The following is a 24826-nucleotide window of genomic DNA, read 5'->3' as shown; positions in this document are numbered from 1 at the left end:
ACCGCTGCCATGAACTTAGACTCTTGTTGGCAGTGACAGTTGGGTCCTGTTGGACGGGTCCTTCGTCAGCATGGTTTTCAGGTTGTGGAACCAAAATGGCTTTCCTATCTCGATTGTGTCGCCTTCCTTGTCCGCCATGGTCACAGAGTTGGATGTGATGAACTCGTGAACAATTTATCCTGAAGTCTTGTTCCTGTAGAGCGATTGAGAGAATATTGTCTTAAGACACAATATATAATTGTCTTGTTTTTGACGCATGTCTGTCGCGATATAACACTCACAACATCAAATCTGGCCTCCCAATGACTTTCAAGTATGTCACATCTGGAAGGGGATGGTTATCATCGTACATACAAGCAATTTGTGATGGTTTAGACTTACTGCGTCCTGCCATTTATCACACACATTTGCACAAAACACAAAAGTGTACGTAAACGCCCCTTTGAATGCCTTCGCATACAGACACATAGAAAGGGTTTTTTTTATCTAGACCTATGTTCAAGACAGTAGGGATACCTTAGGATACATAACTAAGTGTAACTTACCCGTTTCTCATAACCCTACAACTAAGTCGACGCACAAGAACACTCGCGAGTTTTGCCTTAGGAAGAAGCACAGAATAAGGCACAGTCTAAATATACCCCTCACTTTTATCTGAATAGAATCCACATGAATACAGGGTGTGCTCAACACCACAACACAAACCTACCTGGTGTATAGCGAAGGGGTGTGTTTGGCATGATATGCCGTCCGACATGAAATGGATAGTTTAGTTTATGGCGTAAAGATGTTTACTTTGGTTCACTGGTCCGGTGTTGTCTGTCACCTGGAACAATAGCTACGGCTTCGGAGGTCTTCTATGTCAGCTTAGCTGTTGTTGCTTAGGGATTAACGTTTATAGATAAATCCGTTTCTGTCTGATAAGGAAATATCCAACGGAACAAGCAATTGCACAATTTTAATGTGCAACGTTCTTCACGTGACTTTAGAAACCACACTGCTGCAAATGAACAGCAAACAGATTTTTTGGGCATTGTTCTTTCTATTGAAGTATATTCAGTCAATAGTAAGGCCCAACAAAGACATCATCTCGAATTTTCTGGCCCGTATCTCGCCTTACTTCGGCAGCCTAGTCACCTATTAGTGACCCCTTACGTAAGCACAACAAGAGAAGGCATCATGATGTATGGCAGGTGTGGATTGTATTTTGCCATTAATCATATCCTTTCACTTGACAGTCGCTGTAGAAACGAGATCATCGAAAATAGGGTAACTACCAATATAATAAAGGACAGTGTAGGGCTTGAATAGTTGGAATTTTATTCAATGTCCTGCAAAGTTTTGTTGTAAGCTCGTTGTAAAATTCGTTGATAAATGACATTGGCATTTTTACAACATTTAACATTGAATACATACATACATTGAATAGGCTTGTTTTACCCAATTATTAACACTTTTTGCATCTTGTATCAGATTCCTTGTCATAAATACCACATACAGAGTCACTTATATGAAGATATTTACAAAAGGAGCAGGGACCAGGCACACATCATTCAAGTGTGTTATGATTGCAAAGATTCGGTTAGCTGTTTTATTTATTATATTCTAGATCGGCACATATGGAGCATAGTGAATTTTTCCCTTAATAAGTAGCTGTGTCTATTAGTGACTAAGACCTGATTTTATATTACCGATATCTACATGTCAAAACTGAGTGAAGGCTCGCTGATGGTGTCGAACCCCACCCCTGGACAGGTGATAGGCACTTCGAACAGCACCTTAGGCGTTTTTGTCACCCCTTTCTTGCCCTCCCCTAAGTGCCCCGTGACTACTTTCATGGCCCCAGTCTCGCTAAAGTCCATAAACTCCACAGTCAAGGACAGCCTGTTGCGTTTTCTGACGTATACGTGGAAGTTGACGTAGTCCTTATATGCGTCGCATTCCAAGACATTGTTCAGTCTCAGATGAAGGTCCTGTCCTTCTTTAAGGAGCACGTCTCCGCGTGAGGTCCCGTCTTGTGGTTCAAACCCTTCCATCTTCGCTTCGAGCGCCACTAATCCTCGCGTTTCCTTGGTAGCAAGTTCGACACGCAGGTCAACTCTCCTGGCACTGTCGGCGTCGTCACTCACATGGTGCGCCGCCTGGCGAGTTGGGCTTGCATCGTATAGGTAGTCATGTTGGTGTCTCGCCCATCGTTTGAAGACAAGGACGCTCACTTGTGATGTCGTCATGTTTCTGGACAAAGACTTTACCGTCGGGTCAATCCTGACTTCCTCTTTAGGTGAGTAGCAGAGGACGGCATAACTGGAGAGAAACATTATATCAATAAATTGAGTGTATTAAGGACTGCAGATGGTAACAATATACTGTAAAATGTCATGAGCACCTACAAGGGAGTTTGTTGGCTTATTCCTTTGTCAAATCAATCTTCAACCTGTCTCTGAGAATCCACTAGTGAATGTTTTCATCTTTGTACATACGGATATAGCATAGCTTAATCGACAGAAAATAAGACAAACCTTTGCAGCTCCTTTGTACGGAATGAGACACTCGCCCCTTCCAAGGTCACTGATTTGACCCGTGACGTCACATCTTCCCACTTGTTGTGCGCATGCGAGAACCCCACGATGTGCACCTTCTCCTTGGAGATGTCTTCTATAGGCGTCATGGTGACGTCATCAATGGTCAGGATGCTGTCGTCATCAGATGTCAGCGACTGGCTTCGTAGTGACGTGACGTCATTTTCTGACGACATTGCCAACGGTAACACAAGCTGAAAAGAAAACACAATATGAGCAACTAGTCAAACAAAACGATATTTCTGACGTAGTTCAGTATTTAGAAGTGGTTAATGGCCTTGCACTGAGCAAATTTGTTTTTAGAAAGTAACGCCAACATCAATCCAAGTTGTGTTTGCTTATTTATATGTTTGTTTGTTTACCTGGGCGTAGTTCTTTAGTGGAATGAGCCTTGAGGTCAAGTTGAAGATGTGACTTGCGGCCAGGAGAGATGATGTCTGTCCCCGGGGGGTGGATGTAGGCTGATTGGCATGGCAGATGCTGCTAGCGTCAACCGTCAGCACCTGCAACAAGTAGTAAACATCTCTGAGCGTGTGCTTGTATTTAATCTGTTTTGTTTTGTATCATGTTTTCTTCTTTATGCTGGTGTTTGTCATTTTGACAGCTGTTTATATTGTATGATGTATAGAGAAGGATTTAACTTCACTCCAACACCATAATTGTTAGGTTAAGACGTCTAACCTGGAAGTTCATTCCCCGTGGTCTGGCTATCGGGTCTGCCGGCAGATGAACCTCCACCCCCGCGGCCCCGGTCCTGCCCATGTGAACTTCTTGCTGTCCCGCCTTCATCCAGTGTTCGTACGTTCTCGCCCGAGACACGACGGCAAAAGTGCCCAGGCGGTCCACTCGGTACACAGCCTGTCCCTAGGGGAAGTACACGTACATCAGAATCACTCTACTGAAACAAGGGCATAGCTTCTGTTCTATACTTCATCGATAGTGTTTTGACTTTACCCAACCAATCACGTTTCAGTATACAACGTCCTTGACCCATTTGACAATACAAACCTTTTTCCTGTTCTTTAACAAATTTATACTATGTAACTGAGTAACATAAGTGTTACTTACCCTTACGCTTTCGTCGTCCTCGGCGAACACTGTTCTCCAGTTTGAGCCGTTACGGGAGAACTTCAGCACAAACTCACGGTCGTCGTCGTATGGGGATACCGCGTGTGGGATCTGTAACAATGGTGACAATATTTTTGTACAATACCATCTTTTGTACCAACCCCTTCTATGATTCATTCTATGGATCACGTCAACCAGCCTTCCACAATATTAGACCTAACACACAATTACACATTTTCTCAATGAACAAACCCGAGGACCTGCCAAATCATGGCTCTGTTCTCCCGTAAATAGCTAATCAGGTTGGTAGATCAATTCAGCAAAGTCTTCTTCGTTACACAACCTTCTTTTTATTCTTCCGTAAACATTTCGACGACAATCTGTCGCCTTCATCAGTACAAAATGAAACAGTTACTATCGGATGGCACTATTATGTCAGTATTCTACATTTGTATATCTAAACAATGTCCAGCTCACTTTGAGCAGAGCGTGCTTCTGAAGCTGTGTTGAATGCGGCTTGATATTGATGACGTCAGAGACTAAGGTTTCCCCTGCGACCAACGGCACTCCCTGACCGTACGTGACGGGGTTCAGAACAATACAGGTGACGGCGACGTCCTTGTTTAGCGCCTTGTCGGGTACCTTGAGTAGGGCGCCGCCTGGAAGCTTGAGGTCTGTCTCTGTGACACCAACAAGGAAACTGGAACGGACAAGTGTGCATGGATTTAAACGTCTTGATAAGAAACGTCACAAAAATATAATGCAATTTCAAGTACAATCCTATACGTGTAAAAAAATGTACATTCGCACCTCTTTTCGCAATACTGCTCCGGACTTGTAGCCTGTCCAAGACCCAGGACTGTCATGACGCTTTCTTCTACCGCCTCCCGCAGGCATCTGCGTGCCTCCACCTCTACTACTTCCCTCGCCATGTCTTCCACTGTTTCCATCATCCTCAGGTCTTCCTTTACCTGTGAAATATTAATCAGATACTAAGCCTTTTGACAGGGTATCTCTGAAGGCTAAAACACATCGTCCCAGGTCTCTTATTAACATAGTTTTAAAAAACGCTGACACTCATGCCTGTCGGTTCCATCTGAAAGTGTCTTGATACGTGTAATAAGTGATCCTTTTGGAAATACATATGCAATATCGTTAACCAAGAAGACAATAGAAACTGAGTTAAACTTCTTTAATCATTGCTAACCTGCTGTATGGCATCCTTAATGAGCCAGTCGATGACGCGCTCCTCCACCAAGTCCACCACATTCTCGGAAGACGCCAAAGACATAACCTGGGAAAACACGAGGTCCACGCACTCATTCATGCACCTCCTCACGGCGTCATCTACCAAGGCGTCTTCCGTGTCGAACCTTGGCTTCTTGGACTTGGAGGCTTTGATGGGTAACGTCGGCAGGGTAGCTGTGGTTGGGGCAAGCCATTTCATTGTGCTTAGGACACCGGGTCTCTTTGTCAGCGTGGCCAGACACTCGTCCACGACGGCATTGCATATTCCTGTAAAGGCCTCCTCGGTGACCACGTCTTCCAACATGCCAGCGTCTTCAAGGAGTACAGCTGAGATGACCTCTGGATGACCTTGAGCTATGATGTGGGGAGGGGGAGACCAAAGGGGGTTCCCGTCTAGAATCAGTCCGTTCTTGGTCTCCCCAACCTTGTGCTTAACCTGTAGCTCCCTCAGCATGTACATGTCAGAGGGAAGCTGTTCTAGTTTGTTTTGTTCAACATCAAGAGTCCTCAGATTCTCCAATGCACAGATTTCGTCCGGCAGAGCCTGTAGTCTGTTCCTAGCCAACCGCAAACTCCTCAATCCCTTCATGGCTCCCACCTTTGGATTTAGAACTTTCAAGGAGCAGTCGCTGACGTCTATCTCTTCGATGCTGTCCAGCTTACTTAGATATTCTACCAATGGTATGGTTGTCAGATTACTGTTTCCGCGAAGATTCAAAACTTTCAACTTTTTGAGTCCCTTAGTACTAGTAGTACTTGTGGTACGTTCTTGCCTACGACCGACCTTGTTGAAACCCATATCCAATTTCTCCAAACTGTTCATCCCTGCAACTGGTGCTGGGATCTGCTCAAAATTATTACTGCTGAGATCAAGAACTTTAAGTCTCTTCAGATTCTTGAAGCTAGTCGGTAAGACGCTGAGGCGGTTAGTGGCCAAGTCGAGATGCGTCAAAGGAGTCAATGTCACCACCACGGACGGTATGCTGGTAATTTCATTTCCTTTCAGATACAACTTGTAAAATTTTCTGAGTCTGGAAAGCTCTCGTGGGAGATCAGTGAGTCTGTTGTAGGACAAGTTTAACTCCTGTAACCTGACGCACTGGGCGATGCTTTCACTAACCAGTGTTATGTTATTTCTGGAAGCGTCTAGAACTTGTAGTTGGCTCATGTGAGCGATGTTGGGAGGAATTCTCTCCAGTTGGTTGGAGTTTACTAGTAGAGATTCCACCCCATCCAAAGTAAAGACATCGTGTGGGATCTGTCTCAAGTTACGACTGGCCAGGGAAAGTTCTGCTCTTTCTGAAGGGTTCTTCTTCAACATAGTCTTTAGGTTCGACAGACGAAGTTTTGTTGCACCTTTCGTCGCCATGTTGTATTTTTACGTAAACACTATCCGACGCGCCCCCTACCCCTGTCACCAGCGATACCTGCAAATACCAGAACAAAAGACCCTTCAAATACTGTAGGTAATTACTAAATGTATAGATGTTATCGTTCGTGTGGAAACCAGGTGTCAAACATTTTCAAGACAGCGTACGAAATTATAAGATGGCGTCCTATCGAAATATGAGGATAATTTCTACCTGTCGACATTTATAGTTGACCAAGAAACAAAGACGATCCTGCTACAAGGCATAAAAACGAAATCGAGTGCGATCAACACTGCTTTCGAGTCATATAATGATATATGACTATGCGCTGTAGCAAAATAGATCATCTTTCTGTCCAAAAAAACTTAATCACTGGACCTTCCTATAAATCAAGGGCAGATTATTTCTTATCGAACATTTTATGAGCTGTTGTTGACAAAACTGTGCCCTAAAATCGATCAAATTAATCAATTCCATGCCCACGACACGTACCTTGATTCTCAGCCTTCAAAGTAACAAAATTTGTCAGCTGCGTGGCGGAGAGTACATGACACGGGTCGCTGGAACTAGCTGACTGCTCGCTGTGCGCTTACAGCTAAAATTATCTTACCTTTTCTCGTTCGCGCACAATAAGGGTCGCCCTCGACGGTAAAGTATAAGCGGCTACGCTTTTCAGAGCTGAAGCGGTGGGGTAAGGCAAGGAAACTAGATAACGTGGAAAACAATGGAGAGGGAAGACGATAGTTTATCTGGCCTGTTGTATTGTTTATATTGGATGTTGGCTCCCTTTATAACATTAAGCTACGTAAACAAAAGGCCTGCAGTTATCTAGGATCAATTTGCTCACTGATAGTGAGGCGGAGGGTCCGGTCATGTCGTTGTTACAACTATCAGCCATAGTGATTATCTAAAACAATGGTCCCTATATATAGGGACTCGAGATGCCCTTAAGTAGAACTATTGAAGAATGTTACATAAATATTTAGCCTGCCTCTTAGCTTGGTGACGTTGTTCATACTGTGTGGCATGCTTCGTGGTGCGTGCGCTACAATGTGTTGGCATATTCTTGCCTCAGCCAATGCCTGCTGGCCTCTCAATATGTAGTAGTATTTACATAAATGACACGTTACAAGAGGGGTGTTTTATCCTTTGTGTCTTTACAAAAGTTTTCAGAATCACGACAACACTGACAAGTCCATTTTGTAAATGTTTCTGCGCCAACTCGATCCTTCCTTCGGTCAAGGACGTTATCATAAACGTCGTCATTGCTTCGGTTGACAGTTTGTTACATGCCCCCCTCCCCCATACTGCATATCGTACAAAGAAGCTGAAATTTATATATACATGCCGTAAACTGCAACAAAAATATCGAAAACGATTCTTATGTTATGCAGTAATTTCCCTTCGTAAAATGTACTGATTTTGTCGTTAACACTCTTTGCACAAAATGCATTTCTAGCCCTGAGCAAAGGTTTTAGAGTCTTGAATAAGAATTTACCATGTTCTGTAAGTTGCTCAATTTATAAAACCCTCCTGACCACAATGTATATTTGGGAGGGGGGCATCTTTATTTTTTTGCACGCTCGCATCAATTTTGCACTGCCCAGATAATGCTTTATATTAATCAGATCAGTATGGCCTTAGTTCTGCTGTGCCTTTAGCTACTAAATAACTTACTTGCACAGCACAGCCATAAATAATTTTCAATGATCAGTATCATCTTTGTTGCCGGAATGGCACTTGGTGCCAGGGATGTTTAGAATCTCTTTACTTAAGATGAAACTATCTGCATTGATGATGTTTTAGGCCGATACAGTCCTCTTTCGGAGGATATGGGTGGCCCTGAAAAGGGCCGGGGTCGTTTGTTATAGGTCAGGTAGTCTAGCCGCCGAAGCCGTACAGAGTGCGGCCCTGGCGCTTCAGAGCGTAGACCACATCCATGGCGGTGACGGTCTTGCGCTTAGCGTGCTCGGTGTAGGTGACGGCATCACGGATGACGTTCTCGAGGAAGACCTTGAGGACGCCACGGGTCTCCTCGTAGATGAGACCAGAGATACGCTTGACACCACCACGGCGGGCCAGACGACGGATGGCGGGCTTGGTGATGCCCTGGATGTTGTCACGCAACACCTTACGGTGACGCTTAGCGCCTCCCTTTCCGAGACCCTTGCCTCCTTTGCCACGTCCAGACATGATGCTTCTTTCCTTGATTTAGGACAGAGAATGCTTTAGGGGACGTAGGTCGTTATATTTATACTATACTTACGGACCTCCACGGAGTGACTACGTCGTTACCGTTCCAAAAATCTTAACGAATCAAAATCCAGAACAAAAAACTGTCCAATGGTGATGAAGATAATTCGACCAACCACAGCACGACAGGAAAATGGCGCCATATCCAATTGCAGTTTTTCCCGCCAAAACCACCTGTTACCCGTCTCCGTTGTCCCTGTCTTTCAATCGATTTAGGTTTCCGACGAGGTCGTGTCAATACAACGAATTATATGATTGGACGGTGCATGGACAAAACAAGTCCTTCATGATTGGCTCTTTCACCATTCTCTATTCCAATTGGTCACCTTTGTGGTCCGCTACGGTCCTATAAATTGGACGGATCAATTCAATCTTTATTTTGCATCGACTTCAGTTGAGCAAGAACGAAACAAACATGTCTGGACGTGGTAAGGGAAAGAAGGCAAAGGGGAAGAGCCGATCCTCCCGTGCAGGGCTTCAGTTCCCTGTCGGCCGTGTGCACCGTTTCCTGCGCAAGGGCAACTATGCCAACCGCGTCGGTGCCGGCGCCCCAGTCTACCTGGCTGCCGTACTGGAGTACCTGACCGCTGAGATCCTTGAGTTGGCCGGCAACGCTGCCCGTGACAACAAGAAGACCAGGATCATCCCCCGTCACCTTCAACTGGCCGTCCGCAACGACGAGGAGCTGAACAGGCTGATGGGCGGTGTGACCATCGCTCAGGGAGGTGTGCTGCCCAACATCCACTCAGTACTTCTCCCCAAGAAGACCGCCGCTAAGAAGTAAATATTGCGACTCTCAACAGATCCCCGGCCCTTTTCAGGGCCACCAAAATCTTCACACAAGAACTATAGTAGTTCATTACAGTTGTGGTTCAGTTGATGTGTGCTGGCTTGTGGCTATAGGCCAATCAAGGAAAATCAACCTGCCAAGTAGTATGCCCGCCTGTACTCAGTATGTGTAGTATATTGTTTGGCTCTCCATTCATTGCAAAAGAATGACTTCTTGGCTTTCCGGGCAACCAAGGCATGTCGCTGTTTGCTAGCTGCATACAAAATTTGCCTCTAGAATACTAATCTACTAGTATTACTAACAGACGAAAACTGCGCCCTATGCCAGCATCGATCAAGAACATTGACGATTCTATTGACTTCTTTTATTTTTTGGTCTACCCATTTTTACCCTAGAAAGAAAACCTTGGGAAACCAGCCGTTTTTTTTTTAATGAAACTTTTACGTGGTCCTACTGTAACGTGGCCCCTAGCTTTTGTTGTTGGTATGCCGTACTTTATCAAGAAAGGCTGACCGTTAGGTTTTAAGTTTCACTGAAGGCTGAGCAAACACAATGCTGCTTATAAGACAAGACGTGGTAAGAGAAAATCGTGTCAGCACAATCCATTATCCTGATGTAAAGCTACATTTGATTTTGTATCCATGTAGGTAAAGACTACCGCATTTTCGTAGCGCTACACATATAAGGCATGACATGTATAGTTCGTTCTGAAGTATGTGGTGGCCCTGAAAAGGGCCGGGGTTACTTGGGTCAGGCTAGGTGTTTAAGCACGCTCGCCACGGATGCGGCGGGCCAGCTGGATGTCCTTGGGCATGATGGTCACACGCTTGGCGTGGATGGCGCACAGGTTGGTGTCTTCGAAGAGACCGACCAGGTAGGCCTCGCTAGCCTCCTGCAGAGCCATGACGGCAGAGCTCTGGAAGCGCAGGTCGGTCTTGAAGTCCTGGGCGATCTCCCTGACCAGGCGCTGGAAGGGCAGCTTGCGGATGAGCAGCTCGGTGGACTTCTGGTAACGACGGATCTCCCTAAGAGCCACGGTGCCGGGCCTGTAACGGTGAGGCTTCTTGACACCTCCGGTGGCCGGGGCGCTCTTGCGAGCGGCCTTGGTGGCCAGCTGCTTCCTGGGGGCCTTGCCTCCGGTGGACTTACGGGCGGTCTGCTTGGTACGAGCCATTTCGATTTCTCGAGACGATTTGTGAGAGGAATGAAATTTATAATTGCCGCGACGTCTTTATATCCAAGCGACGCGTGTCCCTATTGGTCGATTCCGATATGGAATAGCCTGTGATTGGCTGATTTATCTCAGTGCTGATTGGCTGGCATGGTCCACACCAAACACGATTGGTCCATTTTGTGACGGGGTTCTTTTACTCGATCAAATTGCTACAATCGTCACAGAATGAGACAAATGGCGGGAACTATCGAAATGCACAAATTTTCAAAGGGCTCGACTCTTTTTATCGAAAAAATAACTTTTAGCCCCAAAGAAAATTGAAAATCAACGTATGGTTTGGATTATTGTTACTCATCCGTGCTCTTGATTAAATAGGAGAGTGTATTTCGCGATCTTCTTGTGGCCTGGGTACCATCTGGATAGTAGTTTGCTCCGACGTTTTTATACACTATATACAGTCGCTTCTCGCTCCGACTTTTATTACACACGACATACAGTTGCCTTTCTCCTGAAGCGAACTACTACCCGGATAATTAATACCCAGGCTAGCGTTTCATATCTTGACAATAGATGCAAAGAACTTATGCACAAATAGCAAAGAGCTACAAACTCACCTGAAACTAGTTCTATTTTATAACATATGCGGCAATAAATACAGCTCTTTTTTTTAGATGTGGGTGGCCCTGAAAAGGGCCGGGGGTTGTTGGTGTGAACAAGGCGTTTACTTCTTCTTGGGGGCAGCCTTCTTGGCTGCCTTCTTTGGCTTTGCCGCCTTCTTTGCTGGTTTCTTGGCCGCTTTCTTAGCTGCTGGCTTCTTTGCCTTAGGCTTCTTTGCCTTAGGTTTCTTCGCCTTTGGCTTCTTTGCCGCCTTCTTGGCCTTGGGTTTCTTCGCCTTCTTGGGCTTCTTCGCCTTCTTAGGCTTCTTGGCCTTGGGCTTCTTGGGAGCCACCTTGGCGGCAGCCCCAAGCTTGAAGGAGCCGGCTGCGCCCTTGCCCTTAGCCTGAGTGATGAGACCCTTGGCCAGCATAGTCTTGATGACACGCCTGATGACATGGCCCTGCTTGTTCACGTCGAACTTGTAGTTGGCGGCGATGTACTTCTTGATGGCCTGCAGGGAGGATCCCTTGCGGTCCTTCAAGGCGGCGATGGCGGCGGCGACCATCTTGGCGACAGGTGGATAAGCTGCCGGCTTCCTTGGCTTCCTGGCCACCTTGGGTTTCTTGGCAGGGGCTGCCGGTAGGACAGCGGCTGGTGCTGGAGAAGACATGTTTCTGCTCGTCTCTAGAGTGACAATGATACCGTCCCGAAAAGTAACCAACTATATATAGCATTCTAGCGGACGTAATCGGAAACACATCATATGAAATATTAGAAAATGGCAACTACACTCCAAAGTTGTGTTTCTTGCCATAAATCAATAGCAATATTTTAGGCTTTTCAGAGGGATTTTAATTTCAGTACACGAGATACTAAAAGATCAGGGTTTTATCTTGAAGTGGAGACAGTCTTAGTTAGAAAGTTACAGTCAAATAAAAAGATAAAGCTATTCAATTTTGAAAGACCGAATTTCTTGACAGTAGAGAAACAAATTAACGGATTAGTACTAAAATAATGAAAAGGAATATACCATAACCAATCTACATGGAAGATAGTAGCATTCGTCAACTCTTTCCATACGAAATATATTTAGGTTTGGCGAAATGTAAATTGAAAAATATTTTGTTTTCAAGTAGAGTAACACGGACACTTCGGGCACCCTCCGGAGTCCGGGCCGAGCTAGCGGGACAGCGTATCATTTTCAATCGCAGCAAAATATTGTACCGTCATCAGTAGACAAGTCCTCATCAGAAGCAAATCATCAACACAGCAAACAAAATCCTATTTTTGCCTGGGTCAATCCATGTTGGTTTCAACTACGTACTTCGATGATACTTTCTTTAAAGTTATTCAGTCATAAAGGCTAAATATTTCGTTCGTTCGCTCTGACCCTTGTAGTGCATAGTGGAGCATACAAATTTATGTTACGGAACAGCAAGTTTCCTTGCTGTTTCTGTAGCAAGGTGTATTTAGTATAGGGAGGGGTTGCTAGCTCTTCCCCTGCCTAAAGGTTTACTTGCAGGTTATTTGCTCGGCTTGTCTTCCTGGTGGACAGGCGTGCTACTGTGAGGATGGCGGCATACAAACAGTTTATACGACGTCTAACGTCTAGTCATACCAATCTTCTTTTCCTCGCCAATCTTCATCTTACATGCCTCTTTATTTGACATTACAAAAATTCCATGTTTAACAGTACCATACGTAACTCTACATCTAACATTGCATTTATGCATAGACTCACTGAATCATGGCGTTGGTAGCACTAACAGTACTAACTAAATTTAGTTCGCAAGGCTGGTGATGCGTAACGTTAATGGGACAGAGGAAGTGCTCATTCAAACCAATCAAATAATCATTGTAACATTATACTAGCTTACCAATACGGCTTTATCCTAAGATCTTGGGGTTGTTGTATAATAATGCCTCTTTACACATGGTTAACGCTTCAAATGGATATATTTTGAAAACAACGATTATAATATAATTATTTTTGTGGCTCTACTTCACGTAGCGCTACCATTCCCTGGCCCTCCTGCAGAAGTATCAATAATGGATATGCCGAAGGCCGAGACCACTATGTTAATGACAGTGATGAAGAGTGACAGGATGGTGGTCCAGTTGTTAAACCTTGTCAGACTCTTCCCACGGATCCCTTCATCATCATCATCTTCCACGGACTGTCCCGGTACTTGTACACCAACATGGCTGCCAGCACTACCTGTTATGCGGTCAGGGAGAGACAGAGTTATAACAGTGTTGTAGTAATAAATGTATATCTTATGAGCTGTCATAAAGGACATAGGAAAGAAATCCGCATAAAATGTACGTTTCATGTACTAGTTAATTCTGTAAAAACATAATCAGTTTACCAAATTTACCAACAACATCACTTCAAGTATCTTTGGACCGAAATATTTCCTACGTATAACAATAGTGATATCCTGACCTGGAGCGTTATGGACAGACACAGCAGGGTAACTAGGATGTAGTAGTAGCTCTGATCGACTCCCTGGTCCAGTACAAACTTCAGCTGCGCCACGTTAGCGGTTAGCAGGGAGATGTCCAACAGGCCTTGCGACACTGTTGTGCGACTGGTGAAGGCGTTCAGGTTAGCGATGGGCTTTTTGGGCGCAGGAACCTGGGAAGGAGATGAAATATTAACTAACTGCAATCTTAGTAAATAAAGATGTATTTGACCTCGATATGCACCGTGGCCAACTCGAACAATAGATGACACAACTAGTTTACCTACTCAACGCCTATTTTGACACATTTACACTTTTTTCTACGCACTCACACACTTAACAGTTACTTGTTTTCCGAGTAAGACAGTGACACATCCTTTTTTCTGCGAGCAGTGCACTCTAGACTTCACTCCTCCCTTTCTACATGTTTCTTACTCAGGTCAAAGACAAAGGTAACGTTACTAGTATTACGAAGATCACGTGAATAAAATCCTGAGAAATGATCCCTAGCGTGTTTTGCGGACTTTTTTTTGTGCCGTAGATTCGGTCTATATATGTAATGTTATTTAGGATAGCCCTTGGACTGTGCAGATCGATATCGATGAGTCCCCAATTGTTGCCTTCCTGTCTCTAGAGCCGACGTGTTTGGAGACGTCATGATGACAACAGATAGAGGTACACATGTAACTGCTACAACTAAGAGAATGGTCTGATAACATGTAGACATACACAGCTCTACAATACTTTCTCGGGTGAAAACGGCAACTTGACAAACTGACACATCGCACTGTGTCACTCAATAAATCGCACAGAGCCGCCAGGGACTAATTTTCCTACTTACCTGACGCTCTGGCTCTGCGGCCCAAGCCGTTTTGCTGGCGTCGTTGGTATCACGGGATGTAGACGCCATGATATTTGATTTGGCGGTGAGTTGAAAGTACTCCTCAATAACTTGGTGTAACTATGCCCTTTTCTCTAAGTGTCCTTTCAGTATAGACGATAGTGTAAAAAAGGAACGAAGCATACGCTTAATCTGTAGCGTCTTGAAGGAGATAATGCATCACCAGGTATGCCATGTATGAAAGAAACATCAACGTCATCTGATTCTAAGGTCGAAGTAAACCAAGGAGGTTATAAAGAGAGTAAACTAAAGTTAGAGTGTAGCCATAGGAACTGCAAACAGTTTCAACTGAAACAAACGACCGAATGAAGAATTGGGGCCATAAATTGTTGTACTGTTTGCTGACTTCACGCGTTGAAGTGTTATAGACCACATCGATGCCAGTACCCAAAACATATGTGTTGTTTGTTGCCGGACACTCCGCAGATAGCATGCGTAACCAGTGTATCTCGCTAGGTGTCATCGCTACGTTCAAGCGGAGGTCACCTGTAAAGCTTGGACACGTGACTCTACAACAATCTGACGTCATGTCGCACCGCTAGGTGGCCAATCAGAGCGAGCGGTGCACAGTCGACCTCCAATATCCACCCTGCCACGTACATAGATGTCAGAACTGTGCGGTGGGGTACCGGTGGCCGTAAAGCCCAGGTACGGGAATAACCACAGGTAGCCTCTGTCGTCATTCTCACAGCTGATCCAAGGCCTGAGGAGCAGTTATATGTCGGGAATGAAAATCATGGAGGAAGAGGAGAATCCTGAAGAGGCGGACCTGGGAGTTGAAGACGAGGATTGGTACCAAAATGGTAAATATCACCCTTCCTGTTGGGTTCAGTGGCGTTAACTTGTACAGAAATCAATGAGATGTGAACTGAGAAGGACAAGTGGTCCACCTGGGTCACAGAACATGGCGCTGGGGTACAGACTGTGTTGTTTGTGCCGAGAAAATAGCGAGAAAGCACTTTTGGGCAACAGGGACGAATATGTACAGAGCAGCATCTTATCAGAGTAACCTTTATTTCACATGGCTCACAATGGGCTATATTTACTCACTCAAGTACAAACACGTACCACAGCCGTATATACAGAGCCTATTGCCTTTCCGGTTGGAATCTTTCTAGACTGGAGGGGGATTTAAAATTTAAAGGTACGTGGCGTGCTGTCAGTGTTTGTGCCGCAGCGCTGTGCCGATAAGCAGGCATTCCTTCCTTCCGTTCATATGAAACATGTGGAAATTCTGCAGCCGAGTAGCGCACATCCAGAGGGGTGACCTTTGCTCTTGATTGTAAGATTTATTGATTGGCTCCACAATCATCAAAACACCTTTGCACCTCTTCTGCCTGTTCACGATAACCGTTAGTAACGGTAAAGTTCGCTCCTCGCCATGCCGGTGTTGCTGTTGTTGATAGGGTAATGTCAGCACCGGCTGACGGATAGAAGTAATGAGATGCCGAGAGAAATATCAAGGGACTTTGGTCAAACATTTTTCTTCCACCGTGAAGACGCCAGCTGTGTGTAGTTCTGTATCGTATTGATGATATGGTGAATCTGGCATGTCGGTATGTTTGGATGAGTGTACGTACGGACTGACATATTTTATGGAGACAACAAGACGTCTACTTCTCACCGTGATTATTTTGAGCAATTAGTTACGCCTGATGCTAATAATGGTAAATGCGTCATTGCAGGGATGTTGTATTATGAGTCTCGACGGCATGACAACATTCAGCCATGGCGGATAGAGTTTGCTCCAATCTGAATAAAAAGAAAGGTATTGCGAAGGAACTGGGCCCACTTGTGTGTTTAGCCTTTGTTAGGATCTAAATCCCTTGCATTTTACTGGTAACGAATCCTGGTCCATGACATACAGGATTGAGGATACATAGTATACAGTGTAGTCATGGCACCCAAATGGAATTGATGCTAACCTATCAACGCCATTTATTCCACAGATCTACAGCTTGCGGCTGAGTTGGGGAAAACCTTGTTAGAGAGGAACAAAGAACTAGAGGGAGCGCTAAGACAGGCACAACAGATCACTGAAGACCAGGCGCTCGAAATAGAGGTAATTACAACGTACATGCCATGGCGAAATAATGCACATGTATGTGCAAATATGACCTACATGTAATGTGCAAAGATGACCTGAGCGAAAGCGTTATGGCGTTTAGCTGTGAACAGCGCAGCTGTCTAGAGTATAAACATCAATGGCTCGGTTATTCTGTATTTGACAAGTCAGACGGAGCTGCTATTGATCCCTAACGACCTTGTAATGCTGTGCGATGCATTAATTTCCGACTTCAAAACCTCCACACAACCAAACTGAGATGGAAGAATAAATCACAAGCTGAAAACATCTAGCCTGGTGTCCAGCCGTATTTATAATATAGCTCTTTGCGGAGAGGACAGAACAGACTCGCTATAATACGGCCGGATAACAGGCTAGAAAACATCATTGCACTCGAGCTCAATGCAGCCGAAAGTTTCGTAAAATATGTACATAATATGTTCAGAAAGGTTTATTAATCTTTCGCACATTCTCAATCCGTCATTCCTTCTTGGCCATTCTGTAACAATTGGAAGACGTTTTAGTGATGACAGATGGCCAAAAATTTTCTGAGCCTAATTTAATCGGGGTAATTATACAGGATTTACATAAATTAGAGCAATTGTCGTTGTGTGATTGAGATAACTCACTGATAACGCATACATACAGCTTCTGTTTGAACAAGGTTAGATTTATCCTGCTGGGTTTGAACAATGTCTGAACGGTTACTAAAGATAACGTGCGGGTCAGAAAACATTCCAGAAAAGATCGCCCGAAGTCCAGTCAGGGGTTTAGAGAACAACGTACTATCGATGATCTGCGTTTGTGACTCTGTCTACGTTTTTATATTGCGTTTGGACCACGTGAGAAACTGATATGTTATGATACGTCATTAGTCAGCGGCTCAATTTAATGATTTTTCTCCGTCCGTCAGAGGAATGGTACTAAAATCAAAAACAACGCCTGCGCCAGGAGCTTTTGGGCCGTAGAGAGAGGCGAAATTATTTCAGTTCGTTGATTTGCAGACAAATGAATTGTTCAATCATCCTCTTCTGTTTTTACGTTTGGGGAAATTGGTTGTCAAGCAACTATAACAATTTATCGTTCAAACACTGATGTTTGTTCTACAAATAGACTGTGAGTTGTCCCAGGGAAGGTCGCTATTTACATTCTCTATCATCATTTCCCTTCATATTTGAAACTTTCACCCGGCAAATTGTGCAACCAACTATGTGATAAAGATGTATGAATACTTAATGTATGAATGACTATAGCATAAAGAGGCTTATAGTACCCCCCCCCCCCCCCCCCCCCCCATTGTCTTACGGACATGTGACGGAAATTGCATTTGTCGCTCTGTTGCGCTTTGATCAGATGCATGCAGGGTGTGTGAAGTGATGCGTTTTATGCAGCTTTCAGCTCATTGGCATAACATATTAAAATATGAATATTCAAATGTCGAAAATGTGAAAGCAGGTTGTACCCAAAAGTGAAGGTGAAACTTGGAAAGTATACCGTAGTGACGTTACGCATAGAATACTTGACGGTTGCGACGTTGCGATTTGTTCAGTCACATTTATGATCTAGAAGCTTGAGACAAAACGTCTTGAATTCATGTAACATTGAACAACTTTAGTGCTGTAAAATGAAATAATTTATATTTGTTACCTTTTGCCTTATTCAGTGCAGTCTATGATCCAGTTAGGGCAGTCCCAAAGTACGTCATATTTGCATTTGCAAATCAATGTCCCGCCGTAATTTTGACAGAACAATTTAGACCCTAACCTTTAACATTTTCCTTGTACGCCCTTGAGTGAAATGGGACGCCCAAGAAAACAAGGACATCGAAGGTTTCCCCCTAATGATAAAACATGGTCCACATGATTGAACGGAGGCGGTCCGCGGGTAAGTAAGATGGGTTGTTATTGGCAGGGAGACAGAAAGCCATAGGAAATCGATATAAACCAAAGATGTTTTGGCGCACCCGACAAAGTCCCATTTCTCTTCCTCTTCTATTCTGCGAACCAATATGACGTATGACCTTCATTCTGCGGCCGCGACCCCTAAAAACAACGACTGTGTTTTTGTATCTAACCTAATATGCGAAAAATAGAAATGGTTTAGACTGTTTTCCTATTTATCTTTAGTAGACTGTTTTTATACTGCCTCTTCCCTTTGTGAATGTTTTATCAAGAAAAGATCGACCTGAAGAACCAGCTCTACCTATATGCACGGTAAACGTTATTAGGGAAAAATTTGAATAAACCCAGACAAAATATACACTAGATCTAAAGCTCTTATAGTGATAAATGCACCGAGGGAACCTAGTGTAGACTTCCTGACCTTGGGCGGAAACAGAGCAGGCCACGGATGTCTGCTGCAAGTCAACAAGGAGGCCGCCGGATCCAGCCAAGAAAATCCACAGTCATGCAACAATAGCCAGAATTTAGTCTTTGATAATATTCAGTGTTTCCTAGGAGCAGTCGGACGTTGAGAAGTGGAGATATCTTGGCGCCGACGTGACGCTTTTTCTGACATTTCCATAAAACAACATCTGATATTCTCGGCTGTTGTGTAGGGCGGAGTTAAGGAATCCAGCTACCTTTGCATATTTCTTTTTAAAAAAGCCCAAGGTGACAGAACATCGCTAAAACACCGACCTATATTCAGCACAAAATGAACTTGAAAGTGTAAACGAGGAAAACAGTATCATAGATAACCATTTTCATCGATTATCCATTGAAACTGTTCCCCGATCCAATCCCATCATATGTTATCGTTTTACCACGACTGTGTTAGCTTTGGTTTGTATGTGCAAGCCTGTACAAGAATCACCTGAATATTTCATTAGGCGTATATTTTATCCACCTGCCACAGGCCATCATGAACTCAACGATTGCTAGTGACTTTCAAAAGCCCAGTCATTTATACCAAAGAAGATTACAGTTAATACGTCTATCAGCACTTGACAATCAACGTGCGCCGAAGCAAATCACTTCAGAAGGCCTCGTATTGGGAATTCAAATTTCACATGTAATAAGATCGGGCCGCAAAATCTTCTTAGTATGTGAGATGTGTTTGCTTATGTATTTTCCATGTCGGGAATTATATAGTTATTGGGATCATATAAAAGTGTGTTGTGTTCTGGTGCAGAAGAAGCTGTGAACGCAAAATATGGTGCTAGCCTGGTACAGGGTGGCTTTCCTCCATGTATTTATGAATTTCAATTTTCTTTTTCTGTGACAAGAATGTGCATACTTGCACCATTCTATATGGATTGAGCCAGTCAAGCGTAGAATCATCTGCGTTTTCAGGTAAAGCCTTTGTCCTCTCCTCATCCCTCTTGTTGTCCATAGTTGACACAGTACCATTGCTCATGCCGTGTTGCCCACAGTATCTGGCCCGCCAGCTGGAGGAGCTGCGCGAACTGAGCGAGTCGCGGGCTCGCCTCGCCGAGCAGCTGGATGGGAACTGTCAGGAGTTGGAACGGACCAATCAGCGGGCAGAACGGGAAAAGGAGGCTTTGCAGCAGAGAATAGACAAGTAGGTAGACAAGATATTGAGAATGATAGTATGTCAGTTCGTCGACCTTGAGAGTGTCATATTGTTTGTCTGACTGATGATCTAAATTTTCGGACAGCATCCAATCGAACAAAACTAATCTCTTCACGTAGTTCTCCGACATTTTCCATTTCACCTTCTCTGCTGATAAGAACGTCTCTTCAATTTCTTTGTACACAGTAATACATGCAATCGAAATTCAGGCACCTTTCTATGATTCCAAGAAAGATAGGAAGCCTTATCGTCGCAGTCGGCGCCTCACTGCTCCAACACAGGCCCTTACCGCATCATTTATTACATGTCTCCACGATCCCATAATAACTTGAAAAGCCTCGGGCGTCAGCAGACCCAAGAGCCATCAGCCGACCTTTCCATATTTCATATTTCAAACGCATCGCTCACGCATACAATTCGCCTTGTCATCACTCAGACTGTCCCGGTTGTTTCATGCTTAGGTTAAATGATAAAGGCAGACATAATACCTAAAGGCTTAAAGTGCGAGGGTTAGAATAATATTACGCGTGTGCTTTGATATGATATGACGCGTCGTCCAGTGCTTAACAATCAGAGTGTTGTTCTAAGCAGTCGGAGAAGTTAGGATCTAGAGACAGTATTCAGAGTTTCAGACATTACTGTTCTACATTATTTCTCCGCCCTTTTCATACTTGAAATTAGCGGTAAGAATTTGCAATAAACGTTGTTATTGTTATTGTATTTTATCGTTTTATATATGATTAGAATATTGTAATCAAGAGTCATAACAGCGCGCTCAGTAATTTATTCCTCTCATATTTCCCTGCAGGCTTTGTGAGGATATCCAGTCACTAGAACAGCGATGCGAGGAACAACAGGCAAACATCGACGAGCTGAAACAGCAGGAGCGCCTGCGCAGAAAGAGGGAGCGGAGGAAACAGACGAACAGCACGCCGAGCTCGCTGGAGGTGGTGTGGCTCCGGGCGGCAAATATAAGGATATGCTACTGACGTCACACTTTGTTCTCCACTCTAGTAGCCAGCGTCGGCTGCAATTTTGATCCAATTTCCTAGTTCTACTGCTTGTTTCTCTGTGCAATAAATCTTCATCGTGACTTTCATTTATTAGACGAAATTAGCAGCTCAGCCTAGTGACGCATGTACGTCTAGGGTAGTGTGCGGAAGTGTAATTTCTTTCTGCAGGTGTCCTTTATCGATTTTCTTTAATTCTCAATCACTGGCAGTAGATAACTTTCTGACTGTCTCGAGACCAGATCTAGAATGTAGATCTTCCAAATGGATCCCAACAGTGGTCCGGAGCACTGGTTGGTTTTCGAGTGGGGAGCAACAGTAGCATATTCTTACATTTTCCCTCATAGCATTGTATCATGAGCATGGCGTTTGGAAATGTTTCATGCCATTCGATAAGTATTGCTCTTTACTATAATTAGCTATTATGTTACCTGCAATTAACCCACGGGCAAGAATTTGCAATAAACTTTACAATTAAGTAAAGACTTATGAATTTAGGGAAAAAATATTTTAAAAACTATTGCAAGTAACGGAAGAAGTAGTATGCTTAAAAAAACGCCGTTTCAACAAGTTTTATTGTGGGAATAAGGAATTAACTCAAATTTCGTTTGTTCAAATGTCAGGTGGGAGAGTTCAGACGTGCCAACAGTCTAGACAACACCTACTCCAGTGTGTTCCTGGCCAACAACCCGTACGAATCGGAGATCAAGGCGCTGCAAGACCAGGTCAAGACGGCACAGGTCAGAGACACTTGTTTCAAGACTGACAGATCTGTCTAATCTAGATGGCTTGACTGACTGGCTATCAGGAGCCAGTGAATGTTTCGTCTGTGAATTGTTTTCTCATAAAAAGCTGCTTCCTTATCGTGTTTGTTTTTTCAGGCACAGCAGAATTTTGAGAAGAGGAAGCGAGACGAGCTGGAGATGGAAGTGTCCGTGTTGATACATGAGAACCAGACCCTGGAGAAGCGCGCCCAGGAGCTGGAGATGGACGCCCTCCGGACCAAGGAGCTCGAGGATGAGCTGAGGGAGATGCAGGACATGCAGGGAAACGTCTGCCTTAGATGTATGAAAACATTACGTAACGAGAGAAGACCGCGGAGTAAAAGTGGCGAGAGTTTATCAAGTTTATCAGAGTTCAAACACAGAATCCATCAGGACATAGAGGAGGACAGCGTTGAACTTGACACGGCAGGAGCCAATGGAGGGGTGGTGAACGGGGACTTGGACAGTGACGATAAAGGGTTTAGCACTGCTTCTTCGGACCTCTCGCTCAAGCGCAGCGAGTCGGACGAGATGATGCAGCACCCTCCCAAGTCGGGGGTGTCGCTGTTGACGGAGATAGACGCACAGTACCACGCCATGAAGCAGAAGTACGAAACCCTCCTGTCCAAACTGTTGCCCACAGAACTACAGCCCGATCACGAGCAGTCACCGTATCTGAGACGCAGACTCAAATCAGAAGCGTCGGCTGTAGAGAGGTCTAAAAGCAGAGACCAGCTGCACCTCCTGATTAGCAAGGCGGTGCAGACGTCACAACCCGTGTCCAGAAAGACGTCAGACGAAAACGCTGCCACAGAAAGTAGCCCACCGCCGGAATATAAGTCTTTATTCAAAGAAATTTTCATGACCTTGAGAAAGAGTAAGTTTGAAGAGTCGTAGAGAGGAGTGATAACAATTGACAGAATTAAGAGTTTTGTCTGATAAATCTGGCTGTTGAGTGATCATCTTAAATATACTGACTTTTGATGGTGCCGCTCTTAACAACTAGTGACAAAACCGGACGTAAAGCGGGTGCAATAAATGCCAATACTTAATGCCACTAAGTATGAACTATTGGACAATGTGTATAAATTCTTCGATTACTTTCTTAGATGCAATCGAATGGAAATTCTCTTTGGGAAAAAGTGAAAAGAGAGTAGGAATATTTGAACAGAGAACTGTATGGAGAATGGTATAGTTGAAAGTGGCAGGAGTACAATGTCAATGGACGGTGCGGGATTGAGTAGTTGGTGAGGATAATGTGATGGAGAAGCAGGTAGAGGTGAAGGAAAGAGGCGGGCGATCGATGGAAAAGGGAAAGTAAACTTGACGTGATCTTGACGTCAGAGTTGGCACTTAAGAAAGAAAAACGTCGGTTTGATGAAAGTTTAATGGTAATTCATCCCTTTCTTGTTGGGGGTCGATTTAGGACTGTTTACAGATGGATCGACTGGTAGCACTTGGTGGCATGCACACACACAAGCAGTTCAGAGGGAGAATTCCGATAACTATTTTCTTACGATTCTTCACGTACATATGGTAAGATACTACTGTAGTGATATGTATTTAACGTTAACTGTGCGGTATTTGCGGAGATAGATATTCTTGTAGAACAGTTCTAGACTATTAGGTTTACAAAGAGTATAGCCGTATAGCAGAGAAACGTTTAGTACTTTCACGGAGAAGGCATGTCTGAGCCGCAACACCCCTCAGGGACAGAGGAAAGTGGATCTTCATCACAAACGCAATGCAATTACCATTGACCAGACCTTTGTAATTGATCAAATTTGCCCGGCGACAAAAAGCATTCTCTTGTAAAATTGCAAATGAACTCAATATGAGCTTGGAATTCATCCAAACATCGTGAAATCACCTCGTTGCAACTGTGAAGTCATAAATTCTAACTTGGAAAGTGAAAATGCAGTGATTTAAATGCTATATTTTAGTCGTCCTATCCGTCTAAAAGAAGGATTGAGACAATAACAGCCCATAAGGGTAATACTAGTTATATTGATTACGGAAGGCGCCATTTCTGTGAAAGGTCAACCAGTAACGCTAACGGTTGATTGTCCCCATGTATAAATATAGCGGACGCTATCGATTACTGTATTGAGTAGGAGTAACACAGGCTAACATAATGGTATTGCCGGTGTGACCAAATAACAAAGAATAAGCTTTATTTGTTCTCTCCCTATATATATGTATACAAAATTATTTGCATATATGACAGCAGTACAGATTGTTACAATGTTTCTGAAATGTTATTTTGTACGTATGTTTATAACTTTGTGACACACCAATTAAGTATTTTATTGTCTTTCCTGAAGGTTGTATGGAGTGGTTATACCCAGCTAATTTAATTTGTCCTTTGCATATCTGATATGGCAAGGGATAAATGAATCCATTAAGCTAAGTGCTGTGTGGATAATTGGATATGCACCACTTTATTGTGGAAAGGTTCATTCCTGACTGTATATTGTGTATATTGTGTATACAATTTCACTGTGAAATAATTTTATTAGCTCATTTCTTGTCAATTGTAATGTTGTGTCTTCTAAGATTTTGTTGCAAATGTTTTCTGAGTACAATATTCATGGAATTTATCTGGTGCTGTCTGTACTCTTTAATATCTGTGTTTTCCATTGTCAGACATGTATTGTTGTAGCACGTTACATTTGTAAGTTTTTATAAGACGAATTAGTTGTGTATTATAGACTTAACCAGAGAATGATTGGTTGCCAATGAAATGTTTTTCACGGTTGCACCATGACCTCATAGATAAACAATGACTGTAAACTTTGACCTCAAACGAATGTTGTGCTTTATTTATTCCCTTAGAAGTCCCTTGTTACTTTTCTGTGTTAAAATAATCCAGAAAACACTTCAATACACAACCAAAGCGTACCTGTACATTTAATAAATGGACACAGTGCAGAGGTTGAGCCATGAGAAATGTAGTCCAGTCACCCAGCAGGGAAATAAGAAGTTGGGTCAGATTGTAAATCATTAAT

At 43.8% G+C, this 24826-nt stretch overlaps 7 protein-coding genes across 8 annotated transcripts; 2 read left to right on the top strand and 5 right to left on the bottom strand.

Moving 5' to 3' along the window:
• Positions 1–1637: 1637 nt before the first annotated feature.
• Positions 1638–7580, bottom strand: LOC118428949. The gene is made up of 9 exons (XM_035839260.1): positions 6758–7580; positions 4855–6322; positions 4458–4618; positions 4125–4347; positions 3648–3758; positions 3261–3443; positions 2942–3082; positions 2520–2773; positions 1638–2304 (listed from the first exon to the last, which is right to left on the bottom strand). The coding sequence occupies exons 2-9, from the start codon at positions 6262–6264 to the stop codon at positions 1698–1700; spliced, it is 3090 nt and encodes a 1029-aa protein (XP_035695153.1). The 5' UTR covers positions 6265–6322; positions 6758–7580; the 3' UTR covers positions 1638–1697.
• A 518-nt stretch (positions 7581–8098) lies between these two features.
• LOC118429038 (histone H4) lies at positions 8099–8485 on the bottom strand. Its single transcript, XM_035839382.1, has one exon. It carries the CDS (start codon positions 8456–8458, stop codon positions 8147–8149), a length of 312 nt encoding a protein of 103 aa, XP_035695275.1. The 5' UTR covers positions 8459–8485; the 3' UTR covers positions 8099–8146.
• Positions 8486–8901: 416 nt separating this feature from the next.
• LOC118429019 (late histone H2A.3, gonadal-like) lies at positions 8902–9466 on the top strand. Its single transcript, XM_035839359.1, has one exon. The coding sequence runs from the start codon at positions 8934–8936 to the stop codon at positions 9300–9302; it is 369 nt and encodes a 122-aa protein (XP_035695252.1). The 5' UTR covers positions 8902–8933; the 3' UTR covers positions 9303–9466.
• A 168-nt stretch (positions 9467–9634) lies between these two features.
• Positions 9635–10774, bottom strand: LOC118429006 (histone H3). Its single transcript, XM_035839344.1, has one exon. The coding sequence runs from the start codon at positions 10480–10482 to the stop codon at positions 10072–10074; it is 411 nt and encodes a 136-aa protein (XP_035695237.1). The 5' UTR covers positions 10483–10774; the 3' UTR covers positions 9635–10071.
• Positions 10775–11014: 240 nt separating this feature from the next.
• On the bottom strand, positions 11015–11799 carry LOC118428992 (late histone H1-like). The gene has a single exon (XM_035839326.1). It carries the CDS (start codon positions 11747–11749, stop codon positions 11204–11206), a length of 546 nt encoding a protein of 181 aa, XP_035695219.1. The 5' UTR covers positions 11750–11799; the 3' UTR covers positions 11015–11203.
• A 1102-nt stretch (positions 11800–12901) lies between these two features.
• LOC118429036 lies at positions 12902–14644 on the bottom strand. The gene is made up of 3 exons (XM_035839379.1): positions 14386–14644; positions 13526–13717; positions 12902–13297 (listed from the first exon to the last, which is right to left on the bottom strand). The coding sequence occupies exons 1-3, from the start codon at positions 14452–14454 to the stop codon at positions 13211–13213; spliced, it is 348 nt and encodes a 115-aa protein (XP_035695272.1). The 5' UTR covers positions 14455–14644; the 3' UTR covers positions 12902–13210.
• A 326-nt stretch (positions 14645–14970) lies between these two features.
• Positions 14971–24624, top strand: LOC118428966 (cerebellar degeneration-related protein 2-like). Of its 2 annotated transcripts, none has more exons than XM_035839292.1 (6): positions 14971–15248; positions 16395–16507; positions 19884–20032; positions 20853–21015; positions 21678–21794; positions 21936–24624. In XM_035839292.1, the coding sequence occupies exons 1-6, from the start codon at positions 15164–15166 to the stop codon at positions 22713–22715; spliced, it is 1407 nt and encodes a 468-aa protein (XP_035695185.1). In that variant the 5' UTR covers positions 14971–15163; the 3' UTR covers positions 22716–24624. The 2 variants fall into 2 exon arrangements, with proteins under 2 accessions (XP_035695185.1, XP_035695186.1); XM_035839293.1 differs by having other exon boundaries at positions 14977–15248; positions 20853–20991.
• The last annotated feature ends 202 nt before the right edge of the window (positions 24625–24826 follow it).

This window comes from Branchiostoma floridae, chromosome 13 (assembly GCF_000003815.2).
Source record: "Branchiostoma floridae strain S238N-H82 chromosome 13, Bfl_VNyyK, whole genome shotgun sequence".
NCBI lineage: Eukaryota > Metazoa > Chordata > Leptocardii > Amphioxiformes > Branchiostomatidae > Branchiostoma > Branchiostoma floridae.
The sequence above is the reverse complement of the archived record's forward strand: the minus strand, read 5'-3'. Positions and strand labels throughout refer to the sequence as shown.

Excerpts from the sequence above, each read along its gene's own strand:
- LOC118428949 (XM_035839260.1), bottom strand. The coding sequence starts at position 6,264 with ATGGCGACGAAAGGTGCAACAAAACTTCGTCTGTCGAACCTAAAGACT. Across the intron at positions 4,348-4,457 it reads GAGCAGTATTGCGAAAAGAG|TTTCCTTGTTGGTGTCACAG; the intron begins GTGCGAATGTAC and ends TGTCCGTTCCAG. Across the intron at positions 3,083-3,260 it reads CACGGGGAATGAACTTCCAG|GTGCTGACGGTTGACGCTAG; the intron begins GTTAGACGTCTT and ends TACTTGTTGCAG.
- LOC118429038 (XM_035839382.1), bottom strand. The coding sequence starts at position 8,458 with ATGTCTGGACGTGGCAAAGGAGGCAAGGGTCTCGGAAAGGGAGGCGCT.
- LOC118429019 (XM_035839359.1), top strand. The coding sequence starts at position 8,934 with ATGTCTGGACGTGGTAAGGGAAAGAAGGCAAAGGGGAAGAGCCGATCC.
- LOC118429006 (XM_035839344.1), bottom strand. The coding sequence starts at position 10,482 with ATGGCTCGTACCAAGCAGACCGCCCGTAAGTCCACCGGAGGCAAGGCC.
- LOC118428992 (XM_035839326.1), bottom strand. The coding sequence starts at position 11,749 with ATGTCTTCTCCAGCACCAGCCGCTGTCCTACCGGCAGCCCCTGCCAAG.
- LOC118429036 (XM_035839379.1), bottom strand. The coding sequence starts at position 14,454 with ATGGCGTCTACATCCCGTGATACCAACGACGCCAGCAAAACGGCTTGG. Across the intron at positions 13,718-14,385 it reads CCGCAGAGCCAGAGCGTCAG|GTTCCTGCGCCCAAAAAGCC; the intron begins GTAAGTAGGAAA and ends TCTCCTTCCCAG. Across the intron at positions 13,298-13,525 it reads GTCTGTCCATAACGCTCCAG|GTAGTGCTGGCAGCCATGTT; the intron begins GTCAGGATATCA and ends ACCGCATAACAG.
- LOC118428966 (XM_035839292.1), top strand. The coding sequence starts at position 15,164 with ATGTCGGGAATGAAAATCATGGAGGAAGAGGAGAATCCTGAAGAGGCG. Across the intron at positions 15,249-16,394 it reads CGAGGATTGGTACCAAAATG|ATCTACAGCTTGCGGCTGAG; the intron begins GTAAATATCACC and ends TTTATTCCACAG. Across the intron at positions 16,508-19,883 it reads ACCAGGCGCTCGAAATAGAG|TATCTGGCCCGCCAGCTGGA; the intron begins GTAATTACAACG and ends TGTTGCCCACAG.